The sequence below is a fragment of the Podarcis cretensis genome (genome assembly GCF_951804945.1).
Source record: "Podarcis cretensis genome assembly, chromosome: Z".
Lineage (NCBI taxonomy): Eukaryota > Metazoa > Chordata > Lepidosauria > Squamata > Lacertidae > Podarcis > Podarcis cretensis.
The window spans coordinates 9,958,463-9,971,873 of NC_137184.1; the positions used below are offsets into that span (position 1 = coordinate 9,958,463).

Sequence of the window (13,411 nt, forward strand, 5' to 3'; positions counted from 1 at the left end):
CTTCCCAAAGTCTGGGAAACTTCTGCCCAGCTTAAGGAGGCACAATGCTCCGACGGGTCCAGGATCCCTTTTGTTACCTTCCCAAAACCTGGGAATCTTCTGCTTGGCTTAGGGAGGGAGGCGCAGTGCTCACATACATGATGTCCTCCCCACAATTACTCTCTCAAGCTGGCACCTCTGACCTTACTGTTGCCCTACACAAAATTTTGCTGCATGCCACTGCTTTGAAATACCCAGCCAGATGGGCAGGGTATAAATAATAAATTGTTTCTTTGTTTGTTTGTAGGTCAGAGCGAGAACATAGATTTGCAGGCCAGGTATTACCAAGTGTCTGTATTTAAAATGACAGGCTGCAATCCTAACCCCATTTACCTAGGTGTAAGCATCATGGAATATGATAGGACTTTGGATGACACCGGTTTTCACTGTCAGGCTGCAACACTTCAGAATAGATATGTCTAGGATTGCACAGTTAGCTCTGTGAAGTTAAGTTGCCTAAACCTGAATGCTACCATTTAACTATCTTTTTGGATCAGGCTGCCCATTGATTTCTACATACTACATTTGATGTAACTTCCTCACTTGGTGAAACAGCTTTTCTATGATGAAATGTGGATTAAAGCAATGAGTTGTGTGGTTTTTTTTAAAAAAAAAACAACAACAACACCAAGGCATAACAATGCAGGCATGATAAACCTTTTCAAACGAAAGCAGAGAAGGGCACAAGCAATTTCCCTCCTACCATATGCTGATTAGAATGGTATAGTTTTTGGAGCGTAAAATAGAACCTTTCCAAACAGTCAATAGTATTTACGATAATATTTTAATGAAGTTTTGCTTAACATTCCTGAAAATCCCCAACAATATTGCAACAGTTTTCTGATTTCATAAATTTTATTTACTGGCATAGTATCTTGTTAGCTATCGTTTGTCCTCCCTAAATATATGTTTTATTCTATATTTGTTTTAAAATGGCAAAATGAAAACAGTTATGCAAACACCAAACCAGGTATCAAGCCGAAAAGCTGCATATAGTTTTGGAGGAACTCAGTTTACATGAAATAATCATTTATCAAACATCTATTGTAATTGCATCTTATTCTTTCTTGTGCTTGCTGTAAATTTAATTCCTCAAAGCTTTTTGGCTTGGAGTCTCATTTTCTGCTTGTAGACTAAACAAAACATACTTTACAGATGCAGAGCACTAGGATTCCATGACTCCAAACCCAAAGGTTTAGGAAGAAATAGTAGAATATTCAACAGGTCTCCAGTGTTTGTGGCTAAGCCTTTTTAAAAACTATGAAGCCAGATGTGAGCACGTATGAGAGTTGTTCCTGGTTTTAGAAATCATGGTTTGAAAATGTTCCCTGTGTCCTAGGAGAAACTTAAAGGTATACAGATGTTGTTCATCTTATAATATATAACTTCAATATTTCTCTCTGTTCACCAGTAAAATAGAAGGTATTGAACATCTACAGAATTTACAGAAGCTGAACCTTGCTGGGAATGAGATTGAGCACATCCCAGCATGGGTAGGGAAGAAACTCAGGTCCTTGCGCATCCTGAATTTGAGAAAAAACAAAATATCATCAGTAAGTGATTTCAACTTAGAGTGATACTTGCAGAACACTCCTTGTTTTTGGATTTTAGTTGTTGTCTGCTTACTTCTTTCTTTAAGCCTTTTCCTTAAGATAACACTTATAGACATTTGAAAATCGCTTATCTATAGAAGATTGATAATAACCATGTGTACCAGTTAGCTATATTTAATTATTATTTCTTTACTTTTAAAGAATGAGCCTTCCAAGCACCTGTGAATGCTTTCATCTGGTGACAAATCACAGAAATACATGATTTTAAAGGAAGATAAGATGAAGTAGGGTACATTTCTCATGTGATGAAATGTAAAGAGGACTAGAAAATGAGAGACAATCATATAGTTCCAGCAATTTTTCCATAAAGCCAAGAGCAAGTGTCAGTGTGAGGATTTCCCCCCAGAGATTCCCACTGTATGATGATTAGAATTATATGTTGACATATGCTAAGGCAGTAGCTTGCAAAACTATTTTCCAGAAGGCCTTTGGAGCTTTTCAGGAGTTCTTCAGTGAGAAGATTAGTAATTCTGGCTGAGTACCCCTGATAGGCACATGGCTCTCCAGTGGCACTCTCTCCAGCAATGCGCAGCTGGAGGAGAGTGGGTGTGTTCTCCATCCAAGTGGAGCAACAATAAGGTTGTATACATCAGTTCCCTGTATGAGCTTAGTGACTGTCCTAGAATTTATCATAGAGTGCTACGTGGAGCACTGAGATTCCATGACAGTCACCTTAGAATGCCCCAGCAGACACAATATGCTAAAGGATTCCTGAAGTGTTTTTTTTAACCTATTGAACTGAGGCCTTTTGTCTTAATTCAGGTCCATGTATCCCAGATGTTGGGATCCTTTGACCATCAGCCCCAGCAAGCATGGCCAGTGGGTAGGGATGATGGGAGTTGCAGTTCAGCAAAATCTGGAGGGTCAAAGGTTCCCCACACCTGATATATTTTCTCTATTTTAACTAGGGCTGAGTCAAAACTTTTCAGTTTTGCTTTGTTTTGGATGTGCTTCATTGAATTATTTAAGCTTAAGACCTTCACAAAGTTTCTTGCACCATTAGAAACAGCCCTTGGAGGCATTTTGTACAACACTCTGAACAATACTTTAGTGTTTAGGACTTGGATGAAAACTCGAGAAACAGTTCTGATGGGGGGGCATATCTCTTCATGGAAAGATACGCCCTTGTTGGGAACACATGTTTCAGCACTCAAATGAAATCTCCTAACATTTTGACTCAGGAGCTCTGGTGTTTTTTTGCCTTTGTGTAACACTGTTAATGCCTTGTTATCACTGACACAGTATGATTTCACTGGTCTGGGTTCAGTTTTAACATAAATAATTGACTTAATATTTTATGTTAGATTATGTGTCTATAAGCAGAAAATGGAATATGTTTCATGCTTCAATGAATATCTAATTCTTGTACCTCCCCTCCTTTCTTTCAGCTCCATGAGGTAGCTAAACTGAAGTCTCTTAAAGACTTGACTTCTCTGTTTCTGGCAGACAATCCTGTTGTAAACCTTCCTCATTATCGTCTGTATACCATATTCCATTTGAGGTCACTGGAAGATCTTGAGGGACAGCCAGTGACAAACCATGACAGAGAAGAAGCTCTTGAGAGGTTTAATTTAGGTAAATATGATAATCATAGGATTATAAAACAACAGTTCTAACTAATGCATGTCTACTCAGAAGTAATTCCTGTTGAGATCTTACATGATGAGGGACTGGAAGAATAAAGGAAAGCTCTCAGCTGAAAGCTGGGAGGGTCCACCACTTTCTATGTGAGACAGGAATTCAGAGCTACCTGTGAGAGAGGACTCTGCATGTTCATTTTCTTTAGTTTATTTTTTAAACTGTATTGTATGGTTCGCCAGAAGCAGCTTAGTCATGCTGGCCACATGACCTGGAAGCGGAACACCAGCTCCCTCAGCCAGTAAAGGGAGATGAGCACCGCAACCCCAGAGTCGTCCATGACTGGACCTAACAGTCAGGGGTCCATTTAACTTTACCTATTATAAGTACAGTAAAAATGTTTTAAATCTTGCCAAAAAAAGGAAAGTGAGAAAGCCATAATAAACATGAGTAACAACAATTACTTGGGAAGCCATGATTGGATGTGACTCTTTTTATTGTCTTCTTGGCAGCACACATGGGTAGTTTGTAAAGTGACCTAAGATTCAAAATTTATAGGCAGTAGATATAATTTTACTTTGGGAGTATCACATCTACGAAAAGCACAAGACATGTTCAGGCATTCACTTGAGCATGTGAATCTGAATCTTTAAATAAAAGGGTGGATCTGAACACAAATCCTGCCTCCAATGTCCCTACCACGTGTGGCCCTGCCTCATAAGTCCCCAATGTTTTCTATGTTGAGCAGAGACAGTTGTTATTCCACAGTCATACACCATTCAGAAATAGGTTGGCTCTTCCACTTATTCATATAGGCCAGGCTTCCTCAAACTCAGCCCTCCAGATGTTTTGAGACTACAATTCCCATCATCCCTGATCACTGGTCCTGCTAGCTAGGGATCATGGGAGTTGTAGGCCAAAACATCTGGAGGGCCGAGTTTGAGAAAGCCTACAATAGGCAGAACTTATGCAAATAAGCTTTGGAATCTTTGTCCTTGGCAGTTAGAAGGACAACTGCTCTTTTCTGACCTGTCTGCTGTGTGGTGACAGGGCTTCAGAGGAGTTCCAGCTTCCCTGACTTTTTTAAAACAACAAGTGTGAGGGTGGTAGGTATCTTCTCACCTGAACCTAGATTAAATTGGATGGGAAGACCTCTTCCTTCTGTCTATTAAACTGTGAGACTTGGTGTTGATTTTATGCCCATCAAGTAATTTGCATGCTTTAACCACATGCATATTTGGGAAAAGCCACTAGTGCCGTTGGTTTCCTTTCTGTCAGTGATCAGTAAATGTAGCAAAAGGAGTGTATATGATTTGCTGATTTGCCTTATTCTGCAGAAGAGATAGAAAATCTAGAAAAGGACTTGGAGAAAACTGTGAAAGAGTTGGAAGACCTTAAAACCAAACACTCTGACCTGAGTGAACAACTTCAGCAACAAGATGACCTTAACACATCATTAAAACAAAAAAATCTGCAACAGAAACAAAGCTGTCATGACCTGGAGAGTGAACTAGAGACAAAAAATGAGCTGGTAAAGCAACCTTGGTTCTTAAAATCCCAGTAGACTGTTGAATATCTCTAGAAATTTCTTATGGCATTGAATGATACTGTTTTATCTGTTTATAGTGTTGAATGACACTAGGTTAACATTTACAGTGTGGTAGTACAATTGACTCCAGTAGGACTACAGCAGTACAGTTGTACTTCGGGTTACATACGCTTCAGGTTACAGACTCCGCTAACCCAGTTTAGAACTTTGCTTCAGCATGAGAACAGAAATTGTGCTCCGGCGGCGTGGCAGCAGCAGGAGGCCCCATTAGCTAAAGTGGTGCTTCAGGTTAAGAACAGTTTCAGGTTAAGAATGGACCTCCAGAACGAATTAAGTACCTAACCCGAGGTACCACTGTATATCAAGTCGTGGCAATAATCTCATTATTTGGCTTTCTATTTGGTTTATTTGACAATAGCCATCATTATATTATCATTTTTTGTATGTGTTATGTTTAAAATTATTAGAAAGCTAAATGTTTTCTAGCCTTAATACACATTTTTTGTCTTCAGATAGATGGATTTAAATGTTTTCTGGTTGGGCATTAAGCCATGTGTTCTGTTGTTGCCATAAATCCCATTGTATCTATGGTTTATTTCTAACATTCAATGTGCTTCTGAATAGAGCCCCAACTTTTATTTCTGGATGTAAAATCCACAGGTGGTTTGGTGGATTTTGTATGCAGAAATGAAAAATTAGGATTGTATTTAAAAGCCTTAATGGCTAATTAAGCTTTGAGTTTCTTTATTAAATCATTATTTGTCATGTCTGCAATAATTACTGGGAGTTAGGTCTTCCCTTTTAATTAAGATTCTTCAGAGCTGGGCTTACTGAAAACTGGCTTTGTAAGCTGTGTGTCTTTATGACCACACTGTCATTATCCCACTGAAATGAATGGAAGCTAGATTTTTTCAATGGATTGTTTTCAGTAGATAACACACACATCCAATTGAATAAACAGAACAAACAGTTTAATCTTATTAGTATCTTGATCTGGAACGTGTATTTTTCAGCACTGTCTTCTCTTGTCCTTCTGGTGACTGATTTAGTTTGCTCCTCTTTTCATTTAGCCTGTATCTTGGTTTGTTTGATCCATTTCCTTTATTGCTGACTGAGCCTTTATTCTTCACTAAAGGTAGCCTCTGTGTGTATAAGCTTGACTACGCTTTTTTTTGGCTGCAACCCATAGTGCTTCTTTGCATGGTCCTGTTTCGAATTATTCAATAATGTGAAAGCTGTACTTGTTTTATCATTATTTGTTCACCAAAAACACTTCCCTGTGTCAAATATTTTTCTAAATTAGAAGTTGTGCATGGTGTTGGATACTTTGATTTAGAAATCTAATTCTTTTCCTTCTTCCAATCTTTCCTGTTTCTACCCTTTTCTCTCCCCGTCCCTTCAGTTCTTCCTACTGCTACCTATTGGAACCTTGCTGCATGCTCTCCTACAGGTATCCAACAATAAAACAGTCAAAAGAGAGAGAGCACCCACTTCTCTTCCAGATAAATGAAAATAATAGGATAGTTTCAAATTGGGACTGCTTATGTTTCCATCAGTCTGTTTGGTTCTTCAAATATATTTGTGATTATAGGTAAAGGTACATACAGATTTAGGTGGATCCAATGCATTTATGATTCTTAAGCATTGTTTGTTTTCCATAGTTCATGGTTAGGCACAAATCAATATATGAAACCAAGGTTTGCGTGAGCTGTGGTTAAGTGTTATAGTTGCACTTGATCAAGTCAAAGTTAAGGCAGTTTCTCCATCACTCATAGTAAGAAGGTCTCCCAGGTGGCTCTGGAGTATGCATGAACTCTGGGGCAGGATGAGCTGCATTTGACTGTTAACCAGGCTTAGGCTACAAACCATGGTTTGTGCTTACCATCATCAAGTATTATATCTGCAGAAGGCAGTAGTCCCAATACAATGCAAAAATTTTTTACATGCAAAAATTAACTGGAAAAATATGACCAAGACAGCATTTTTATTTTTGTTCTGTTCTGCTAGCTTCTAAAAGTAAAGGGGGGGGGGGAATGCTAACAGAGTAAGTGCCTCATTCTATTCAGTTCAGAAAAATGGAAATAATGAGGCTAGAGCACTTGGTGCCCTATTTTTATTTTAGTATCAGATTTATCAATATTTGAATACTATAGTAAAGTGAATGACTGGTTAATTCTTTTTTATTTTGAGTGTACATGTATTTTCAGCATTGTGCATGACATACCATTTGCAGATACCTTAACGTGATTTGCATTAGATAGTAAATTGTTGTGATGCAGCAAATCTTGCATACAACTATTGCCAGCCGCTCCATAGCAGACAAGCCACTCCATAGCTGACAATTTGAAAAGACTCGAAGTGCATGCTGGGACTGGCTTGCTTTGTCATGGTTGGTGTGTTTGTGTGTGTGTGTGTTTTGTTTAACTATCTGTATAAATGCAACATCTAAAGCAAATGCATTTTGTTATGCAAGTCTGACTAGTGTACCCTGTATTTTTACTATATAAAGATGTTTGTGTTGTGTCATTCATGCATGGATCATATAGCGACCCATGACACTGGCATTCCATTTAAATATATATGTTTATAAGACACAATTTGTTAACCTTTTGTTTGTTTGTTTTTGTTTGTTTGTTAGCTAAAGCAGAAGACAGTGGAATTAACCCGAGCCTGTCAGAAACAATATGAGCTGGAGCAAGAACTGGCTTTTTATAAGATTGATGCCAAGTTTGAACCATTAAGTTATTATCCAATAGAGGTAATTATTTGAAAATAGTATTATCAGTTTTAGAGAGCCTACTTGATCCCAAACTTGTGCTGCACATCTGAATCAAAGTACAAAATCAGAACTGACACTCTGTTCCCCTCCTCAACTCCAACCTGATGGTGAGGATGGTAGAAGAGCATATCTCCAGTTGCACTAAACTGCCAAGGCACTCCAGTCTGGCTGAATTTATACTATTATGTCCTATTTCAGGATGTTGAACTTGATGATGTACCGGGTGAAAGCCCTTACATTGGGAAATCTAGATACAAAAGGAACATGTATGCTGTAGAAGGCTATATCCCTAGCAAGGCTCAGAAGATGCAGATGGGAAATCTGGAAGAAGCAGAAGAACAAAAGATTCAGAAGCTGAAACTGAATATTCTTCAGTCACTAGATGCACAACTAGAAGAAAAAGAGAGAAAGGTTAAAGGAGGTACTTCCAACATCCCCTCCCCTTGCAAAGTTAAATGTAGAAAACCTTTCACTCTGTTTGTATTGTCATCCATCTGATGCTCTTGATTTCTGCTGAATGTTAAAGCTGACAGTTAAATTACTGACTCAACAGCATCTGAGTATCAGTCTAGTGAGGTGAGGGCTGAGGTGACATTTTGAATACAAGACTTCCCAGTTTACACTCCTAGCCATTACAGTAGGTTTCAGTAGGCCAAAGAAATAGGTTTTACCAAAGCAGCTTCAGATCTCCTTCAAAGTGGAGCAGTTCAGCAATTTTAGCCTAAAAGACTTGCAGCATCGACAAACTTTCCTGTGCACTTCCCTGGATTGTGACCGCTGTTTTCTACCCTTCTGGAGACATTCACCATAACTGCAGCATATGTCCATGTTGGCACTGGATAGCTGCAATTGGCATATCTTTAACATTTGTTTCTCATTTTCCCAGCCCAAGAAAAATTAACAGAATTGCTAGGTGAAGTAGCCAATGCAGAGCACCGTGTTTTAAAAGCAACAGAGGAGCTTAAACTAGTCCAAGATGTTGTGGCTCAGAAAAAGGTATGTATATAAGCCTCTACTCCCCTGCTAGGTGAAAACATTTCTCTGTAACTATGACCTTTTAAATGTGTTTGTGGGAGGGGGGTATTGATTCATTGTTGTTTCATTCTGTATGTTGTGTTCTCAGTTTGTATTTTTATGTTGTATACACATTAATGCAGTATACAAATTTAATAAACAACAATGTGGCAATAAACTGAAACAATTGAAAAGAAAGACCTGTTTATTTTTTGTGCATAATTGCCAAATTTCAAGCATTCCAATTTAATGTTTTGGGGCTGCACAGTAAAGCTGCATACCTTATTCCAACACTAAGGAAAAAGGCAGGTTTTCATAGATGATAACTTTTCCCTGTGAAATGCAGCGATAGACTGATAGCCCTGTGGATGTTTACTTGAGATGCATTGGCTGCATTGGGACTAACCTCTACGTAAGCATTTATAGAATTGGGCCCACACTGCAGAATTCAAGTTCACAAGGAAAATCACTGAATCATATTTTTAAACCATACAGCTTGTGTAGTCTCTGAATCCTTTGTATCTCAGTCTTAGTTAGGTGTGTTTTCTGTTTGTTCAAATCTAGATGTCAGACGTTGAAAAGGAATGTCTTAGGCAAGAGCTAAGCAACAAGATACTTCTCCTAAATCAACTACGAGAAGAAGCTCTAGAACTAGAGAAACAGATGGAAAGGCAGCAGGAAGACATGGCCAAAAAAGAGAAGGAGTTAGGAGAACTGCAGCGTTTTATAGATTCTCTAGATCCTGAAGACCCAAGACATGTAAGTTTTACACACACATATATACATGAATTCAATATATATAGTATTAATAGGAAATGCCAAATAAATTATTGAATAAATATCCAGTTAGCAGGAATAAAATTAGAATCTAGTTTTGTTTGAGTAATAGAGTAAATGACACTGTGCCCACAGGATTGTAGGAAAAGAGTTCAGCTAAATTTCAGTGGAGTATCTTTGCCCATTAAAATACATTTTTTCTAAAGAATTGTTTCAAAAATATTTTAATAAACGTATACAGTGTTCGACATTTAACTAGCACATTGCTGAAACATCATCAGAAAAGTTCATAGGTTCAGATGCAGTTCCCTAGGTTCTTTCCTTCATATAATGAAACAAGCTTCATTTATGAAAAGAAAATATATGCATTCATGGGGTGGTGAATATGTATTAGTACTGCATCTTAGGGTGATATTATTATTAATTTGATTTTATGTTTTTATTTATTTTGTATGGGACAGAAGATATATTTTGAGAAAACCATTGCTACCACAGTAAACAATAAGCAACATGTCCCAATAAAATTACTGACTTTGGTCATGCTATGTAATAAAGTTGAATTAGATTACTCTAAGAGATTATGCCATATTTTCCCATGCGTATTGGGTGGATTCCTGCCATAGTCTGAACAATTTATGTATTAAATAAACATTTGCCCTATGTTATAAAAGGAATAGGAATTGTGTTTGCCCTTTGCTGCTCTGTCCTAACATGTTAATTTCTTAGCCAATATTATTGTCCATATTCTGGTGTACCAAGAATCAATGTTAAGCCCAGTGTCAGTTTTCCAACAGCCAGGGCAATTATTAATTTGATATTGGAACTCTGGAGTCCTGGTGACGACATTTTCAAGTAATAAATGGATTGGAAGCAAGCTACTTCAAGGCCTGCTTCTTTCTGTACCTGGTATGGAGAGCCTCTGGCCCACTGGGCGTTTTTCATCCACACCTAAACAGTCTTCCTGAGACATGCTTGTTTCTTCCATACTATTTTGCAGAAATCTAGCCATGCAGGAATACATCTCTTCCTACATGGTCAGTTTGTTTTATTTTGGGTGTGTGACAGGAGTTTCCCTTTCTCTGTGTACAGCAAGTGAATGCAGAAAGAGATTTCCTGCCTAGTCAGCTTGCTATGTTTCATCTCTAGGCATTGAGAAAGGAGATAGTCATACCTCAAGTTAAATATGCTTCAGGTTGAGCATTTTCAGGTTACACTCTGCAGCGACCCAGAAGTAACGGAACACGTTACTTCCGGGTTTCGCTGCTTGCGCATGCGCAGACACTCAAAATGACGTCACACACATGCACAGAAGCGGCGAATTGTGACCCGTGCAGACGCACAGTCATGGGTTGCATTCTACTCAGGATGCGAACAGGGCTCCAGAACGGATCCCATTCGCATCCAGAGGTACCACTGTACTTTTTTCCCAGGCCTGCCTGCCTTCTCCAGAAGGAATGTTTGGGTGGCCTCAGGGACCCTTTCTACATTGTTCTTTTAAAAAAGCATGGCTGCAGTCTTTCAGATCATGTGACAGATAAAAAAATACCATGTGAGAACATTCCAGATAATGGACTATGCATGCTCAAGATGGTCAATCCGCCATCCTCAGTCTGCATGGCAAACTGCTTTCGAAACTGAGTATGGAGATTTGCTATTCCAAAAAAAAAGTCAAAATGTTCCGCAAGGTTCACCTAATAGCTCTTTGTATTCTAGCCATTATCCTTTTTAAATCAATGTGGGAAGCTGCCTTATACTGAGGAAGTCCACTGTGCCATATAACTCAATACTGTCTACATTGACTGGCAGCAGTTCTCCAGGGTTTCAGGCAGGGGCCATTCCCAGCCCTACCTGAACATGCTGGTGATTCACCCTGGAAGCTTCTGCATTCAAAGCAGATGCTCAGCCACTGAGCTATAGTCCTCCCTCTATTCAGGTGCTTATATTACCCTCACATGACATTTCAATCCATATTCACACACAAATATGATTCATTTGTGCCCTTGTCTTAAGAAGCAACCATGTGGCATGACCCTAAGCATGTTTATGCTAAGTAAGCCAACCAAGCTCAGTATTATTTGTTATTAAACATATTTTTGAGCTATTGCAGATGAGTTTGTGGTTTTTTGAAATAGTATGCACAAAGTCTTATTTCTCAGGAAAAGTTGATGCAGTCTGCTGCACATCCTAGGCTAAGTTCTAACCTCACATTGGTTAGAAATATTTTAGCAGGACAGAAACAAGGAGAAGTAACAGATTTCCTTCTCTCCGCAAGGCAGCATGTGATGCAGACACACCCTAAGAGAAAAATTGTCATTCCTTCTAAAACAATGTAGATTGACTGGTTTCTTAATCTCAAGATGACTCATATTTTAAAGTTGCCTTTAACTATTTTGGGTGTGGACAGCTTTGTTTAATTGATCACACAGAATAAGGAATGCAAACTGGACCTACATTTATTGGTGTAACTGTATAAGCTTCTTGGTGTCACAAAGCTCTAATTAGGCAGACCAGACCATTCCATTGTCCCAAGAGAGCAGTTATGCATAATTAAGGCTGCAATTCAGTGCACACTTTGGAGTACAGTAGTTGCACCAAGCTTAGTTGGGCTTGCTTCTAGCTAAACATGCAAACAACTGGGCTACAAGAATCTGATACAAAGTTACCCCCATAAATATTAGTTTCATTAAAAAAATGCATTCCTTTTAATAAACCAAACAATTTTATGTTGGCACAAACAAACTATAAATGTTAAGAGATCCATATTTTGCAAAAAGAAAAAAAGTTTTGCAAAACAAAAAGTTAGTATAGCCTTTCATGCTTTCCAGTTATGTGGATATACTTGAAGTCTCATTCATATCTGGCTTATTTTTGAAGCTCAGAGGCTGATTATAAAAAGAAATTGTGAAGTCAACAGTCCAAGACCTCAGTCTCTCCAATAATAACTTTCCGTGTGTTTCAGGGAGGCTTTCTAAATGAAAGGAAACTGCTTTATTTAAGCTCAGCCTCTTGGAGAGTGGAGCTGCCTGTTACAAGCTGTAGAGTTGATTGGCTGCCTGCACTGCTTCCTGTGTTGTGATTTGAAGCAAACAGGACGCAGCCCAGCTAGCTGAAACAAGTAGGGATTGGAGCGCATGTTACCACTGTGCAGGCCTGACAAAGAGCTCTCACAGCTCCTGGGGCTTAGTTTCCCCCTTTCAAACCACATCCTAACCAAAGTGCAACTGTCAAACAGAAAAGTTTGGTGTACGAGACTAGATAGAGATTAAGAGAAACCGTGTTTGAGCTGAGCTACTTTTTTAGTACTGCTCGTCTTTCACAATGAATTCCAACTTTTAAGTGGGCTTTCAACACAGGATTTGAAAAGAAGAAAAGACAAAGCAAACGCTGTAAGTGCCTCCCTCTCCCCTCCCTCAAAATACCATTGAGGAATCTCAACAGCAGCATACAATTTTAGAAGATAACATTGCTAAGTTATAGATACTTTTAAAACAGGACAAACTTGACTTGGCTTATTATGGATATTTGGACATTTGCCTCTTTTGTTATCTGCTCAGAAAATTAAATGAAGATTTGGTATGGGGATAGTCTGATAAAGTGAAACTTTTGCTTCAGCCATTTTGCATTACCTCAGTATTTAGGAAAGCATGCTTTTTCCTGGGATTTTAACTAATAAGGTTTTTGTTTTAAGTGTAATTGGTGGAGTTGTGCATTTATTTTAAAAGTACCATCAGATAGTTGGATTGCATTTTTGTATTAACTATTTTTTGTGGGGGCTGGTTCTGTACTCTTTATGCCAATTAGCACTCTGCTATTTTTGGTTCATAAAAAATATGTACCATGTTGGATGCATGTTGGATGCCTAAAACCATGAATGGAAGTAGTCTGCCCTGTAAGATTTGACACTGTGTTTCTAAACCAAGCAAACACTATCAAGCTTATAACCAAACTTGTCATTGTAACAGTTTCATTCAACTGTGGTTAAGTATGGTACTTAAGAGAAATGGTACACATAGCTGTGTTCAGTTGACACTGGTTATAGCAGCTTGAATAAATGTGCTATTG

At 38.5% G+C, this 13,411-nt stretch overlaps 1 protein-coding gene across 3 annotated transcripts in view; it reads left to right on the top strand.

Moving 5' to 3' along the window:
• CNTRL (centriolin) overlaps nt 1-13,411 on the top strand; it is a 60,903-nt gene that overhangs the window by 10,215 nt on the left and 37,277 nt on the right. For 2 of the 3 annotated variants that reach the window (XM_079961885.1, XM_079961884.1), the window contains 8 exons: nt 1,451-1,592; nt 3,041-3,227; nt 4,568-4,761; nt 6,182-6,229; nt 7,418-7,537; nt 7,757-7,979; nt 8,445-8,554; nt 9,137-9,331. In XM_079961885.1, coding sequence (XP_079818011.1) covers nt 1,451-1,592; nt 3,041-3,227; nt 4,568-4,761; nt 6,182-6,229; nt 7,418-7,537; nt 7,757-7,979; nt 8,445-8,554; nt 9,137-9,331 — 1,219 coding nt within the window. The remainder of the gene's footprint in view (nt 1-1,450; nt 1,593-3,040; nt 3,228-4,567; nt 4,762-6,181; nt 6,230-7,417; nt 7,538-7,756; nt 7,980-8,444; nt 8,555-9,136; nt 9,332-13,411) is intronic. The other variant, XM_079961886.1, reaches the window with a different exon arrangement.